The sequence below is a fragment of the Phaethon aethereus genome, assembly GCF_964289735.1.
Source record: "Phaethon aethereus genome assembly, chromosome: 3".
Lineage (NCBI taxonomy): Eukaryota > Metazoa > Chordata > Aves > Phaethontiformes > Phaethontidae > Phaethon > Phaethon aethereus.
Genome location: NC_138576.1, coordinates 74,270,409 through 74,287,453, shown reverse-complemented (window position 1 = coordinate 74,287,453; position 17,045 = coordinate 74,270,409). Strand labels below are relative to the sequence as shown.

Genomic DNA, 17,045 nt, shown 5'->3' with positions numbered 1-17,045 from the left:
TCTGGTAAAGAGCAGGAAAACAGAATATCTTTCCTTGGAGATGAACGAGCAGCTCCTGTCAGTGCCTGTGTTTGTTTACCAAACTGAAATCATTCAATCCCTTCCAGGAGTCCAGCCCTGGGGTCATGCCGGGTTCTCCACAGTCACCACCACCAGACACTGACTCCCTGGACAAACCCAAGCTGAAAGCCGGTGGCTCAGTAGAGAGCCTGAGGAGCTCCTTAAGCGGTCAGAGCTCAATGAGTAAGTTCGGTTGTAATTGCGTTGCTCCATTACTGTGGCTTCAGGGAGCAGAGATCTCCCCAGTAAGCAGAATCAGAGAATGTCAAAGCAGAAGCAGTGGTTAAAAAGTAGAAAGGCTGATAGGTTAGTCATTAAGGGCTTACAAAGAACTGTAAGCTATTTGGTGCAGAGATGGTCTTTTTTCCTTTGTGTTTATACAGAGCCCTGAAAAAGTGAAATCCTGCTTTCTGGATGGATCCTGCTATTATAAGACAAATGAGTAGAGTGAGAATTACAATCCTTGGCCAGTAATCTTTACACTAGATTTCTCCTAGGCACTCCTGATGAGGCTTTCCACCCCATCTCCAGAGAGACCTTGAGGTTCTCTCATTAACTATTTAGAGGAGGAGTATTTAAAACCTCTCTGGTTAAGACTGTGTCTACACAAAACAGAGCTTAAGTAGGACACACATGGTCTGAACTTGCTTCACTATGAGGTACTGACCAGTAGAAACCACAAATGTATCGGGGGGAAAAAAATGAAGAGAAAGCTCAATTTTTAAATAACTGGAAGTATATTCTGAAAACCATCTGCTGCTTTTTTTTTTTTTAATATCCATACAAATTCTTGCCATAAAACCAAATTTCTAGACCTGAGGGGGATTCTGGAACCCTCATGCAGGATTCAGAGCTTACTTTCCTCACACCACTATGCTTTTTTGTAGGCAAAACTTCCCAGAAAAATTACATCTCCTGTAATGCACCGTAGATGAGACACTACTTAAACAGCTTCTCAGTTAAATATTGAGGGGCTGAATTTGGGAAAAGAGGAGTGCAAAGTAGATTAACTAACTCTCCCATCATATGTGTATGTTAGAAATAGCGGCATTTAAGGACTTTTAATTTTGATTAGCATGTTTTGTAGAAAGAAGACCCATTTTCTGTCTTGCCTTTGTTTCTGAAGTTTTTTCACAAAGAGATTCTTTTTTGTGGACTGATAGATACTGTGTCTCTCACACAGGTGGTCAGACAGTGAGCACAACAGATTCCTCAACCAGCAACAGGGAGAGCGTGAAATCAGAAGATGGTGATGATGAAGAGCCTCCTTACAGAGGACCTTTTTGCGGAAGAGCCAGGGTTCACACGGATTTTACTCCAAGTCCTTATGATACAGACTCTCTGAAGCTCAAGGTACTAGCTATATCTGTTTTTAAGGGGTCAAACATTTATTTTGGCAAAATTCTTAACTAAGAGGTCTTTGCAAGAACTATATAATTCTTTGCAAGAACTTATATAATTCTTTTAATGTGTTTACATGTGTTTTTTGAAGCCCTTTAACCTGTCTTATTTTGATACATTTAAGATTTGCCTGAATTATAGCAAAATGTTATAGAATATAAGTAAATATTAGTATTTCTCCACATCCAGGGAAAGCCACTTGTGTCTTTAATTTCTGGAAAAATAAAAATGTGCCACAAATTCATTTCCATTTTGCAAGGATTTTGCTTGAAAGATTGGAAAAATACTTTGTCTGCCACAATAAATTAATCCATCAATGGAAAAATTTTCAAAGTCCTTGGAAGAAATGTGGATGCGCCTACACATAGTGTCTCTTTAAAGACATTTCAGTTAGTATAACTTGTTTTGAGCTAATGTTGAGTTACTTTGCTGACTGTGAGCTGTCACCCCCCCTTTAATTTTTCTGGATATCAGCTTTTACTAGTTTTAGTTGTCCCATATTTGATCCAAACTATCTGACTCATCACATCCATTACTTAAAATTGCGTGGGCAGCTAATTCCTATTAAAGTAGATGTACATAAGGTAATCTCTTTAAGGATACAAAAACAGTTGTGTGTCCATTTCTTTGTTATGGTCAGGAGCACATTAGGAAAAGCAACAGTGTTGCATGGTTCCTTCTGCATACATCTCCTTTCCTCAGGAGATATGATGTGAAATTGTGTCCATATACACTGAGCATGTTCTTATTTGCACCAATTTCAGGTAGTTGCACAGCTTGGAGACATTTGTACGAAACAGCAGTGATGCACTACTGGGGTGTAAGCAGCTTCGTGAATCTGGACAGTTGGGGTCCATTCCAGGTTCTGTTGTTGACCTGCTCAGTGGTGTTAGGCATGTCACTTAATTCCCTTTTCTTCCAGTTGTAAAACAAGTATAATCAGATATTTTTGCTAGAGCTGTGGTTAACCTTTCGAAAACTAAAGAGTGTTGTCCATTCTGTGTACAGGAAAATCTAAGCGAACGTGGGTGTGTTTGCTTGAATATCCATTGGAAAGCATGCCTAAATGGCTTCTTGCTTCTTTGGTCTGCAGAAAGGTGACATCATTGATATAATCAGCAAACCCCCCATGGGCACTTGGATGGGCCTGTTGAACAACAAAGTTGGCACTTTCAAATTTATCTATGTGGACGTGTTAAATGAAGAGGAAGAGAAGCCAAAGCGGCCCACCAGGAGACGCCGGAAAAGCAGACCACCCCAGCCCAAGTCAGTTGAGGATCTCTTGGATCGCATCAACTTAAAGGTTCAAATTCTGTCTTTCTGTTTACCCTTCAGTTTTGCTTGTGGGAAGGGAGGCACACCTTTGGAGTTGTTAGTTTTGAAAGCTTCACACCAGATTCATAATCCCATTTAGCAAAATCAGGTCTTAGCTGCAGAGTGTAAACATGTGGGGCCATGCAGAACTGCCTGTCAGGCTTGATGGAAGTGCTACAGGCTGCAAGTTGTATGCACGTGGAGACGGTAAATCATTGCATAGTGTGGCTGCTAGCTAACACACTTCAAAAGCAAGCAAAAATGTAAAGTAACAATAGTTACCCTGTCTTTAAAGAGGAATCTCTTCCACATTTCTGTTCAGAAGAGCTAGGGATAAACTGGTGTGGCTGTCGTTCACCCTTTGTACTTCTCCCTTCATACAGACCTGTGCCATACTGTGTTTCTGGGTAGCATGCTACCCAGGCCATTTAATATAGTGGATTCCAAATACAGAAGTATGTGCAGCATTCTAGTTCTGGCACAGCTACCTGCATGAACGCTGAGCAATGTTTATGCAAGCTATAATCCTATAATTGTGCTGTTATACAGTGGTTTGCGTTTGCTAAGATACTGCTTTTTTTGCTTGTTGTGAAAATCTCTTTTAGTATCTTTATTGACAAATTAAGTTGAATAACTATGTTGTCTTACAGCTGCTCTTTTTTTTGTTTGTTTTTTCTTTCTCATTTTGTAGGAGCACATGCCTACTTTTCTGTTCAATGGTTATGAAGATCTGGATACCTTTAAGCTTTTAGAAGAAGAAGATTTGGATGAACTGAACATCCGAGATCCTGAGCACAGAGCTGTTCTCCTCACAGCAGTGGAACTTCTACAGGAATATGATAGTACGTGGGATGTTTGAGGTTTTCAATTTTACGAGAGCTCTGCCAACAACCTAGTGAATCCCTTAAAGCGGAAAACTGGTTCCAGGATTTTGATCTTTTTTTTTTTTCCCCCCTAATCTAGTTATTTCCAGGGTAGTCCTGTGTAACAACATGTAGATTTTTGAGGAGTGACTTAAGACTTGTATTTGTTCTGCCAGGATTCTTCGTTCATGTAAGCCCTGCTACCCAACTTATTCAAGTGATGTTAAGTGTACAACCCTACCCTTTAGAATACTGATGTTCTGGAATAAATCTGGAGGTAACCTACTCAAAATAAGAAGCTGAGGAAAAAAAGAAACTTCTAGACTAGAGAGAAGAGATTGAGGTTATCAAGGGTAAGAAAAAGATCAAAGCTCAGAGAGCTGTGGAGAAGTGTAATGTGAATTAAACTTTCTCTTATTTTACCTCCACATGCATATGATTCTTGGACTGTGACATGCAAGATTGTACAGGTAGCTTCAGGTTGTACACATGACAACACAGCAATTTTCAAAGGGAGAGAATATATCAGTCCAGTGCAAAGAGTGAAAGACAGTGACCCAACTATCTAAGGTGCAAGCAGTGCAATTCTGCCCATTGTACAGATGGTCTCAGGCAAATGGTTGCAAAAATGAGGGAAAGCGGAGTAATCCATGTCAGTCAAATTGGATGGCGTCTTTGCCACAGAGGGGGAAGCAGGGCTGTACCGTCCATGCAGTAGTCATGGTAGAGTCACGGTAGAGAGAATCATGTGAAAAGCAAGTGTGGCTTGAGACAGGAACTTAGATGTGCTCAATACCTAGTTGCAGCAACCTAAGACAGTACTGAATTTCCCCTTTGTCCCCAAGTGTCAGCAGAAGTTTAGTATCCCACTGAGCAGAATCGGTGAAATGGATTGTGTGAGGGCATTCTCAGCTGCTTCTGTGCAAAATCCATGTTTTAGCTTAAACTGCCATAGCAGCAATTTAAACAGCTGCTTATTAAGTGGGCAATGCTTAATTCTGTTGTAGAAAGATGTGTGGCTAGTATTTCTAAACAGTGCTGTTTGGCTTGAGCTTTCACTGACATGTAGCTTTCTTGTTCATGTCATTTCCCAAAGAGGCATCCACACTTTCTCCGCCCTCCTCTACCCCCCAATAAAACTGCAGTTGCAGAATTAGATTCTTTTCACTTATATCGGAGGAGCTTCTCATCACCTAATATGAGCTTCTCTTCATTATTTGCAGACCTATTTAGAATGCTTACATCCATGAAGTAATAGTTTTTTTTAGGGACCTTCAATTTTGGTTTAAAAACTTGAAGAACTATGTGATGTGGTGGTTGGAAAGTATAAATGCCAGCTCCAAGTCAGGATGATGAGGAGAAAGAGAAGTGGGGACCAGACAGCTGGAACCTGGGAAGGGCAACAGCACTTAGTTCCACCCCATAATTACTTTTCATGTGCTGAGAATAGGAATCGGAATAGCCATTTCTGACATTTTATTGCAGGCAAAAAAAACACACCATAAACTGTATCCTTGCATCTTGAAGTTGGTTTTCTATATCTTCAGCTCTAGATTTAGTTTCTTTACAAAATTATGATTTCTGACCAAACATTCTGGGTAAGTTCCTGGAATCCAGCCTGTGCAGCCTGGGTGAACCACACTTGAGCATTGGCTCTTTGCACACACCAAGGAAGGAATTTTTACTGCTAGTCCCCTCCCTTGTCGTTTCCCCCGTTGTTGGGGGACAGAATCTAACTTTTCCAGACCCACTTCTGATCCTTCCTCTTGGTCCCTTCTGGAAAGTAGGTCAGGGTTAGGATTTTATGCTTTTTTACTTGATTTGATTCTTTTCAGTGCTTTCTGCATTTGTTTTGGATGTTGGGGTTTCTTTAAGTCTTAGAACTTTGACGCCGTCATTTTAAATAAATTTTGATGGTTGCAAGTTGCAGGACTTGGTCCCAAGGCAGCTGAGGCACACACGCAGTCCATTCTGCTTTCATTACATGCCACATGGCTCCCTCACACTCGTGCTGAGGCTGTTGCTTAATCCTTTACCAAACAAGATGAATGTTTCCAACATTTGTGATGGCTGTCCCTAATGCGCACTCTTTTATAAGTGATCTGATACAATTCATACAATAGGGAAGATAATGGTGTTGGAAATGGAAGGTTGAGAAGTTCAGGCGGATTTTCTGTTTGCTTGTTTTTGACTGTATTCTTGCATCCTCTAGGTAACAGCGACCAGTCAGGATCTCAGGAGAAACTTCTTATTGAAGGCCAAGGCCTAACTGGATGCTCTCCTCGGGATTCTGGCTGCTACGAAAGCAGTGAAAACCTGGAGAATGGTAATGGTTACAGTAATGAGCCTTCTAATCCCTGCAGCCTTTTTTCAGTAGATAACTTCGTATACTTTCTGCTTCTGTTCCTGGCTAACACAGCTACTTCATACTTGACTTTTTCCTTTGCTCTGACTGCCTCTTCCCCTCTTGGCTTGAGCCATTGGTTTTCATTGCTACTATTTCTAATTTATTTATTTGTATTGGTAGGAAACAGATCACATTTCACAAATCATTTTTATTTTGTGGTCCTAAGGCAACAGGCACTCTCACTGCCATTCCCAGCCTTCTCCACTCCCTATCATATTCTCATGCAGCCATGCCTCATGAGGCTTGCGCTACTTACACCCAACAGCCCATGTCTAAGGGACCACTGGCAGTGGAGACATCACTGAATGCCACTGAGATTAGGACAATTTCTTCTAAACCCATGCAAAAACTGTTTAGAAAAAATTGGGCCATCTTTTTGTGTTTGCTGAGGTTGCATGTTGCATTCTCCTCTGACTGGAAGCCAGTTGCAGAGATTTAGGACTTTTTAGTGTATGAACACTAGCAAGTTAAATTAATTGAGTTGTCAAGGAAATAAACTATGAAAAAGAATGCTTATGATATCAATTCCCATTACCTTGTCTTTCATCAGTGAAAGATGAGGCATTGAAAAATTACTAAGACACATAATAATAAAGGTTACTCTGTTCTGAAGAAATCAGGTGGTTGTGCTGACTTGAGGGATTGGTGTAAACTTGTCATTAGGAATGAAATATTAAAATAGATGAAGTCGGTTTGAGTTTGGCATTATGACTGCAAACATTTGAGCCATGGCTTGGCCTCAGACTGCCTGGCTTCATTGCTAACATCCAGTATAAACAGGAAACCAAAAACAGAATAGAGATACTCTATGCCCCTTGTAGTGGCTGTTTTTCCAATTTAAAATATGAGCTTAAGACCTTTTTCTTAGTATGTGCATTTTCTGTCAGCCTGCCACTCAGAAATAACCATTTATTGAAGAAATTGCTATTTGCTTCGAAGCTGAATGCCTGAAAGTGGAGAGTATTTTTTTCTTGAATTTGAATCTTCGTACAGTAGGCATGCTGGAATATAATCATAGCTAAATATATGGCATATGTGACAATTTTATTTCCTTTTTATCTTTAAGTGCCATTGTAATCATAGCTGTAGCACTGAAGCTAAATTGCTCCCTGTACATTTTCCTTATTTTAACAATATAATAAAATCTTTAGAAAGCAATTGTCATTGCCTGTCTGCTTTAATACTTACTATCACATTTAAACTAATATTTCTATCTGAGTTTTGCAGAATGTAAAATACCACTGATGATTTTTTTTTATTGCTTTTCGTGTATACCTTGCTGCATTTCTGCATCATTTTTGCTCACAAATGCATTTAGTGCTTGTTTTGAAAACCATTATGAAAATAACATTTGGTATGGGATTCATTCAGAGATTTTGTCAAGGCTGGTTAATCTGAAATGTGCTCCACCTTCTTTGCAAATGTCATGCACCGTAGTTGTTTATATGCGTATTGTTTTCAAAATACATTGGATTCTCATCTAAAAATAAGGACAGTCATTTGTCTAGTGTAAACATCGTAATGTGCAGATCAGCAATAATAAACTGTACTTCATAAAGGGGAACTGCATTCTGAAAAACTGGTCTTCAGATTTTTCTGGGGAATGATTATGCATAATATTTTGATGACTAGTATAGTGTCCTGTTTTGGGCTGATACTAGACCTTTTGGCATCAGTTCAAGATTTCAGAACTGCTCTTACATTTTGGCTAGAAAATTGCCTGCTACATGCTATGGCAGTGGTTTGTAAGTACCTCTCAGGGTCCCACTGCAGAAATACTTTGGTATTCTCATAGGTATTCACAACATACTTAGAGCAGCATTGTGAATTTGCTGCAGTTTACAGAAAGCGAGGAACATACAGCTTGTGACCTATTCAGTGTTAGACAGGAAGAACATAAGAACAGAAAGCAACCATCCATGATCAGACTATTAGTCCATATAGTCCAGTCCTTGGTTTGAAACAAGGCAGAGAGATCAAGCTCTCCTTTAGACTTCTGACAACGGTGCAGTTACTGGGCTTGTTTTGTGTGCAGGCGTCATCTGTCTGAGATGCATTTGGAAACCGTATCGGAAATGAAGTTCTCACAGGACTGGCCAAAAGCAGATAGCTAGAGAACAGTATAGGAACTGAGCAAGCATATTTGATGCTTTCCCAGGGAACTCTTGGGGAATGACTCTTTAAGGACATAAGGATTTCAAAAATTGGGTACTGTTTCCTGGCATTCATCCGTTTCCCTGAAACTGTTTCTCTTTATGAACATCCCAAGTCTTCCTTACAACCTCCATACCTAACAGTGTCTGCATATAGACCTCTGTCGTACTCCTTCCCAAGTCATCTCTTTTCTAGTCTGAGAAGGCCTGTTAATTATTCCTTGTAGGTCATTCACATCCCTGATCATGCCTGGCTTCTTTGAAACTTTTCTTGTTGTGCTGTATAGCTTTTTTAAGGAGAGAAGGGATGTGAGGAGATGAGAATTGCACATGCAGTGCACAGAGCTGAAGAGGTAGGCAAACCATGGCTTTACCAGGTGGGGGAAGGGTGTTCTCTGATTTGTTCAGAAACTGAAGCCCAGATTTCCCCAGTGCCAACTGGGCATCCTTAAGCACTTAAGCATTCAGTGCTAATTAACCAGAAAAGGAAGCAGTGGAACAGGTGGCCACATTGCCATTTGTACTAGTAGTGTGCATTTCTAATAGTTTTGTAATCATTTAAAAAAGCAATGAGGCTAGAATTGTCTACCATGCCATCATCTTGGTTGTATCAGCAGAGCTGTTTGAAAAGCATGCAAAATACAGCCACAGAAAGCAATGCCAAAATGAAGTTAATACACCTACAAGGTGTTTTCATTTTTTTCTGAGATAGGGAGGGAATGTTACATTTGTGGACATTGTCTATATAGCTCTTCACTTTATGAAAACCACTTTAAAAGGTATTTAAAAGTCTGTTTTCAGGAAATACTACCTTCCTTTCTGAAAGTCTCAGAAGCATAATGAAATTACACCTGACAGTCACAGGGAAGGAAGGAATAGTTAGAAAAAGAGAAATCACAGCTGCCCTTCTGCTACTGCTCTTGACTTAAATCTATGTAAGAGACATTACATGATGAACCCCTGTCCTTTGTACAAAACCGTAGCATTGAACCCAGCACTTTTTTTAAACCATTCTATAGCAGACTGCTTAAAGACTGCATGTTAGGTTATATATTTTATAGAAAAAATGTTTTAAACTTCCATTCTCTCCACATTTGTATTTTTATGCAAAACAGGGCTGGAATGAACTAAAGATTTGATTTTACTTTCCCAAAATCCTTCTTTTCTCATTTTTCTTGTTTTTTTTCTTCTTCCTTTTCCTATTCCCCATTTCTTCTTCTTTCCATTCCCAAGCTACTGGCTTTACACAGATATATCCCAATTCGAAAGAAATGAAATGTTGTTTACTAGATACCCTGATGGCCTCAGTAACCACTTATATTGCACGGTAGTAGCATTTCTCACAACTTTTCTTTCAGTGGAGGTTCCTGAGTGTTCTTTCCTAAAACCAGTATAACCTCTGATCAATATTTCAGATTGAAAAGAAGGTACATGGATTTTGTTACGAGCTATGACAGCAAGCCCCAGACCATACGGTGAATTACTCCACAAGTCAGACATGTACTAGCAAATATGAATAATGAAAAGAGAACACTCCTTTCCATACTCATTATATATTGACATTAGTGCCTAAAGGCACTAAAAAATGAATGTAACGTTTCTTATATGTGTCTTTTTAATGTGGTTGTAAGTTATTTTCAGAAGGTCGTAGCTTAGCTCCATGGAAAGGTGCGGGCAGAGTTTTTCTGCTGCCTCTGTGAGCTATCTGAATCAAGGTAGTAGCAAGGGAGCCAGCTTAATGTGTGATGTGTCTTTATTAGCATTTTGGGGAAATGGTAATATTTAGCTTGAGTTGAACTGTGAACCATACAGCTTCTGAGAAAGGAGTTCCTGTATGCTTGCATTCATCCTTGTAGGCACACCTTGATTTTAGGTAGAATAACCTCGCTGGCATACCAGTAAACACAACCAACTTTTTTTGAGGGGAACGTTTTCCTTATTTCTTTTTAAATGTAACCTCCGTTTTCTTTGCTAGTTTTCTGGATACTTTGTCTTTTAGACTCCTTGAACAGAGAAAGAGGCAAGAGAAAGAAAACTGTTTCTCTTACAGGTTAAATAGGTTCTTTCATTCATATTCAAAGCGAGCAGTGTATATTATTCAAAAGCCAATCATTGCGCTTCTTTCAGGATAAAGCTTTGAAGGCAAGCTGTATGAGAAGAAAGCATCCATTGCTTAAATGTACACCAGACTAATCGAGTTCTAACGAAGTCAGCAAAACTTCCTGGACCTCTATCAGACCTTTTTCCGTAAAATTCTGCTGCCCCTAAAAGTAACTTTACAAAGCCACTGGTGCAAAACCAGTTTTCCAACACTACTTTGCTCTCTGGTTTGCCATTGCAGATAGTTTCTGCTCATTTAAAAGATGGAATAACACTATTGGCAGGCTTTGTAAATAAAATGAATAAACAGGATTTTTTTTTTTTTAAAAAAAGCGTTCCTCAGCAATCTATTAAATTTCATTAGAAAGTGAAGATGATTATCAATATCCTAAACAAATTAAGAAAAGTAGAAAACAATGGTAAGCCTTCTGAATTATTTCTGTGTGAGGTCAATCCAGTTCATATAATGGGTGTAGGATATCAGTTCTAACTAGGATATTTCTACACTGAAAAAGGTTTACATGAGCTAAAGCTCAGATCTCTGCAAACTGGGGAGTGGGAATGATGTTAAGTATTTTAAATGTATTTTCCCCACATGGTCACATTTACTAGTTCTTCATTAATAAAGCTGAAGCTCACAAATTCATATGCTTAAATTGGCACTGAGTTCTTGTACATTTAGAGTTAACAAAAAGAGTAAATAATTTTGTTTCAAAGACATGTAGAAGTGATCTGTCATTTACACTGCAGATTTTTATTTTTTTTAATGGTGGATTACGATTTATTTGCTTCTAGGTAAAACTCGAAGGACCTGTCTTCTGCCCTCAAAATCAGCAAGTGAGCATAGCTTTAAAGACTTCAGCAGAAACCAGCTATCAAATTATCCTACCCTTCCACTGACCAAGTCAATAGAAACTCTACAGCAAGGGGAAAAAGAAAGCCGGTTAAGTTGTGCACATCGTCCTCTGAAGAGCTCTGTCAAACCTCCAGCTGTTACAGGTTTGAAGAAGAACCGTAGAAGTTTACCGGTTGCCGTCTGTCGGAGCTATGAAACTCTGGATGGCCCCCAAGGTGTAGATACATGGCCAAGATCTCACTCGCTGGATGATCTCAAGGGAGAATCCAGTACTAGCCTACAGGATGCTAGCAAGGAAGTAGGTTCTTTTCCTCAGGATTCATTTGGTATAGCAAAAAAGGCAACTGGCTCAGCCCTGCCACCTCAGTCTCATGGAGGCAGCTGTATGGTAGATGACTTGATGGCTAAGCAGGGTAAAGGAGCTGCTAGTTCTCAGAAGGGAAGACCTAGGGAATTGGACTGCTCTGTAATGGCGACTGCAGGTGGAAAGCCTGCTCCATTCCCCCTGAAAAACTGTGATGCTCAGCCTGCCTTAGTGATGCATCTTGCAACAAGGACGCCTCTGGAAATACAGAGTAAAAGCTTTCATGACCTTGCACAGGCTGATTATGCTCCAGTCCTCAAGGGAGGTCTAGAAGCTGAGCAAAAAGGCACAAATGAGGCAAGAATGCAACCAAAAAATCCTTCTCAGCCTCCACCCGTTCCTGCCAAAAAATGCCGAGAACGCCTTTCTAATGGATTATATCATCCTCCCATGACCGCAAGTGGGAACCACTCAAGTGTAGAAGCACCATGCTTGCCAGTAAAAAAGACCAGCTCATCCACTCCCATTGATTGTCACGGAGTACCTGTCCATAGGACATCTTCTGAACAGGAGCCCAGTACCCCTCCTAGCCCACTGCCTCCTTGGCTGTCAGAGCTCCCAGAGACTGCTAGTGTTCAGCAGCATGTGATAAAGCTAGGTCCTGCTTCAGCAAGGAAAGTCTCTTGTAGCAGGGCAATGGATCTGGAAATGGTAATAGAAAACAAGTTGCAGTCTGAAGACATTGATCTTACTGAAGAACCATACTCTGACAAGGTAAGTGGAGGACATTGCTTCAACGTTTTTATTCTACTAGCATTCCAAGGAATGGTCTTTCATTTATTGTATTTGTTGTGTTTCTGTGAGTAAGCAGCCTAGATAAACCATAAGTCATTGGTACGTTAGACATTCTATAACTATGTTTGTCTTTACTATGAGGCCTGATGCCTAAAGTAACGCTTGTGTTGTGAGAGGACTGAGAAATCCCAGATTTATACTGAACTTTCATCTTTTTAGGCCACTAGTACCTTGGTGGCACTGGGCATGGAAATGTCTCTTTCTCTGCTGGTGTGGGGAAGTAGAGCTGAAAAAGGGAGTCATGATTAGATTTTATGTTTCCAAGAAAAACTGAATTGACAGCATAGTGATTAGGGGAAGGAAGGAGTCCTAAGGTGCAGTCCTTCTTTTTGGGATTGCTTTTTCAGTTTTCATGGAATCTCGAGGAAAGCTCCTTCTTGCTCCCATCCTGCATTTCTCTATGTGTTTGCACTGACTGCTCTGTATTGATACACTTCTTTCATCTATCCTCTCTCCTTTGTGTCTGGCTGGGAACATTCAGCATGGTCGCTGTGGCATTCCTGAGGCTTTGGTACAGAGGTACTCTGAAGACTTAGACCAGCCTGAAAAGGATGTTGCCACAAACATGGACCAAATCCGGGTAAAGCAGCTGAGGAAGCAGCATCGCATGGCAGTGAGTATTTCCATAAAGTAAATTTTCTTATTTACAAGCAAACGTAAAAAGGACTGACTTCTGGTAAAGGGAGATACCTGCAAAGTTCTGGTATAAAAGTGCTCCCTGTGTTCACCCACCAGGTACAACGTAGATGGGGGTACTTCAGGGGCAGGAGGTACCTCCCCCTGTCCCAAAAGAGTACAGTTAGTAGTTGAAAGGAGAGCAGATTGCCGTCTCTTTTGACTCAGTAATAGTCTTGAAAGCCTAAGCAGACTGCAAGCAGTGGTAAGACAGACCTACTCACTAAGGGTGGCATGTATTAAACGCTTCTGTATTGAAATCTGAAAGTTTTTACACTCCTTTTTTATTTCTTAAACGATACTATACTAGTCTGCTCTTCCGTAGCAAAAGCAGAAGGGGGAAACCGTCAAAAGCTTTCATGGCTTTTTGTAAGAGAACTTGGTCTGTCTTGAGGACATAATAGGCAAAACTGGTATTCTCTTGCCTTACTGAGAAATTAAATGGATCACCCTAGAAAGTCTTGTTGCTGGGTATTTTTTTACTGATCTTAAACTAATTCAGAACAGCACGTGACGGTCGCCCAAGCAACTGGATACTGCCCACTGCATCTGCATTGCCAGAATTGTTGGTGTTGCTCTTGTGCCAAGGGATCTTAGCCTTTCAAACCATACCACTCTCATGCTGACAAATGTGACATGAGAGAAGTTGAAACATCTGCTATGAAATTCTACCAGTTTGGAAAAAAACAGAAGACAACTTGCTGTAAAACAAGCAGTTACGTTTACAATTAAGGGTTGTTTTCTCTTTTTTTTTTTCTTTACTGTCCAGATTCCAAGTGGAGGGCTCACTGAAATTTGCCGAAAACCTGTATCCCCAGGACTTATCACCTCTGTATCTGACTGGCTGATTTCCATTGGTCTACCTATGTATTGCAGCCTGCTCACAGAAGCAGGATTCAACACACTGAGCAAAGTGCCTTCTCTGTCACAAACTTGCCTACAAGAAGCTGGCATCACAGAGGAAAGGCACATAAGCAAGCTCCTGGCAGCAGCAAGACTCTTCAAACCTCTTGATCCAGAAGCAGTTTAACATGCTCCATTAATGTGGCATTGCCTGGTCGAGAATCCACTGCTTCTTCCTGCACCAGTATTGCTATAATTACTTCACATAGCTAAAGGGATCAAGGAAGTGGCTCCCAAGGACAGGCAGATTCCTTCTTCAAAGGATATGAAATGTTTCTGTTGCTGTCTTTGGCAACTGAAGGAGAAGAGAAGCAACCACCAGGTTAACATAGATGTGGTACTTCCCTCCCCCTCATTCCCCTGTAAAGTATTCTTATTTCATAAAGTGCACAGGATTGGCCTGAGAATCAGACAGCTTCACAGAATTAAGGCACATTTTCCTCAAGTTTGTGGAAGTAATACTAATGATAGGCCCTGTTTCTATGGAGAGCTCCTTAGGTTGCGGGTCTTCTGTACACGTAGGTTCCAGGTACCTGGAGTCAGTCCTAAAGACCAGGTACAAGCCAATGTGCAACTTCCAGTAGAAGCTGTTTGGCAAATGCCTTTTGTTTATTTTAGCAGTCTAGAGCTAAACACCAACCCCCCAGTCATCTTCGCTGTTGCGTGGTATAGGTCCCAGTATGCCACAAAGCCTTTAGCTAGGCCAAAGTTAATGGACTGGAATTAGTTTTCAGTATGGTCCATCTCTGTCACTCCAATGCAACTAACCCACGGAGAGTCAGAAAGCTTCTTTTTATTTGTACAGAGCTGAGGTCATTTTTATAACTGCTTTCTAGCAATCAGCTTTTTATTTGCCTTAAAATAAGCTTTTAAGCAGTTACCTAGTGTTCACTTACCTGTATTCATGTTTCGCAAGCCTTGTTTTGGCCTGTCACCCTTAAGCTGCACTTAGGGTGATTTCCAGCTGAAGTAGCTTCTATAAAATGCCTCATCGTAACACCTTCTGTGTTGTAGAAATGCTTTTACAAATGCAGGGTTATGCTAGGTTTCAGTTGCCAGGCTAACTTCTTGTTCACTACAGTCTGCATTTACTGTTGTTACTAAACTGTTCCAAGATATCCTGCCTTGTATATATGTAACTGCTTTTCATTTTAATCATATTCTGTGTATGGTGTTATATTGTCAATCATTATGCTGCAGCTTTGACTTGGTATCCTGACCATATTGATTCCAAACAGTGGGTTTCTGCAAAAGAAAATTCACTTGTGGAAGATAAAATGCATCGAAAAAGCAAATTGTGTCCCATAGAAATCATGAGATCCAGTAATTCCATTGCATGGATGAAAAAAATCCTATATAGTCTTCTGAATTACACTGTGATTTTACAACAGTTGATATCCCTCATGACTGTGCATAAATGTTACCTCTCACTGGGAGAGACCATTGTTCTGGCATATGTGGTGAACCACTTTTCCATGATGTAATGATATTTTTCTGCCTAAATCTATGTAAAATGTTCCATTCTCCTATGTGGCTAATGACAGATTTTATTTTTCTATATGGGTACACATTTTATATACCAAATACAGATTATAATGAATAGCGCATAACTAACTTTTTCTTTGGGGTCTAGATATGCTGTGTCCTTCAGCTTCTTGCAGCACAAACACTCATGGAAGACAGAGCAAACTTACTGTGGCAGGTAAAGGGAGGTAGTATAGAAACCTGGGCACAGGCCAGCATGTGTGGCTGTTTCCAGTATCAGTTCTGACATCAACTTACTGTATAAAACCAGACAAGGCACTTCACTGTTTGGTGCCTCAGTTATCCCAGCCTCACATTGAGATAATGACACTTTTCCTGATAAAATGCTGTCAGGCTAATGAATGAAAAATTGTGGGTGCCCCGTGATTCCTTGCTATATATGGTCCCTTCATGGTCATGCTTTAAGTCAAATGAACTGCGCGTTTTAGTACAGATGATAATTAATTTGGCTGCTGGTAGAATTGATCGGTGTTAGGTTTACTTTCTTTGTTTCATATTTCACCACTATTTACTGCACACCATCATGTGAAGGCAACCAGTTCACTGATGTAACTTGAATTTGTTCTCATGCAAAGCTCTTCCGGATCTGTTTTTGTAACATTCTCCTTGGTGTGTGGATAATCAGCATGTTCTAATGTGACAGCGTCAGGGAACATACAGCATAGGAGTTTTGCACAGCTGGTGAAAATCAAAAAAAAGGAAAGAAAAAAGTTTAAAAAAAGAAGATAAAATTAAGTGTCTTTTTAATAATGATGATTTGTGTGGTGGTGGTCTCCGAGGCTTGCATGGTGACTATCAGTAAGCAGGAGATGTAAAGGGTATCGAGACTTCCTGGGATTGCTGGCAGGGGCCAGAACTGAGTCAAAGCAAGTAGACAGCAGCTGTATTGGAGCAAGGGGAAAGTCCAAGCTGGCTATATGCAATAAAAATGGAAACAAATTTCCTTGTGTTGCATGGAAGTCAAGTCACATAATAAAGTGCTCTCTAATTACTTTCCCCTCTCTTAATAAAGGAAGGAGAATTATGGGAATAAGATGAACCTGTGTGCCAAACATTCTCTGTAAATCCATGATTTTTAAATGATTATGTAGCCCAGGGAATCCAAATCACACCCATCAGGACTAGAGTGAACCGTGTGAGATCTGTGAGTTTTAATAGTTGCTTTGTTTTTAAGACTATGCTCTGTGGTCTTACTTGAATTACAATTTTAGTTTATATTTTAATCTAAAAAAGCCTTAAGCTTCTCAGTGTTTGAGCTTCCCAGCTGTGGTTTCAGTGACCTGCGGTGTTCCCCGAGCAGGTTGAGGCGGTGCGGTGAGAGCCATAACCTCTTATATTTCCTCGCATCTGTGTAGCGCTCTAAGCAAAAGTTCGCTTGTGGACTCTTGGGAAGCACAAAAGAAACCTGCTGCTGGAATCCTAATCTGCTCTGCTCAGGCTAACGATGTTAAGTATCTATCCATTGTACCGTTGTAGCTCAAACAGAACAGCTATTTAACAATAGAAGCAGCAAGCCCAAACTATGACTGAATGCCTTCGTAACCCTAAGCTTCTGTCAATAGCCCCCTGGTACGACCCAGGTGGCAATGACGCCGTAGCTCCCTGTGCT

The 17,045-nt window shown here is 40.4% G+C and overlaps 1 protein-coding gene across 2 annotated transcripts in view; it reads left to right on the top strand.

Moving 5' to 3' along the window:
* LOC309403160 (SAM and SH3 domain-containing protein 1-like) overlaps positions 1-14,105 on the top strand; it is a gene marked incomplete at its 5' end in the record, with an annotated part of 567,614 nt that extends 553,509 nt beyond the window's left edge. For both annotated transcript variants that reach the window (XM_081997193.1, XM_081997192.1), the window contains 8 exons: positions 108-243; positions 1,244-1,413; positions 2,555-2,764; positions 3,467-3,617; positions 5,851-5,964; positions 11,094-12,232; positions 12,795-12,926; positions 13,758-14,105. In XM_081997193.1, the coding sequence (XP_081853319.1) occupies positions 108-243; positions 1,244-1,413; positions 2,555-2,764; positions 3,467-3,617; positions 5,851-5,964; positions 11,094-12,232; positions 12,795-12,926; positions 13,758-14,018 (2,313 nt within the window). In that variant the 3' untranslated portion in view covers positions 14,019-14,105. The remainder of the gene's footprint in view (positions 1-107; positions 244-1,243; positions 1,414-2,554; positions 2,765-3,466; positions 3,618-5,850; positions 5,965-11,093; positions 12,233-12,794; positions 12,927-13,757) is intronic.
* Between the last annotated feature and the right edge of the window lie 2,940 nt (positions 14,106-17,045).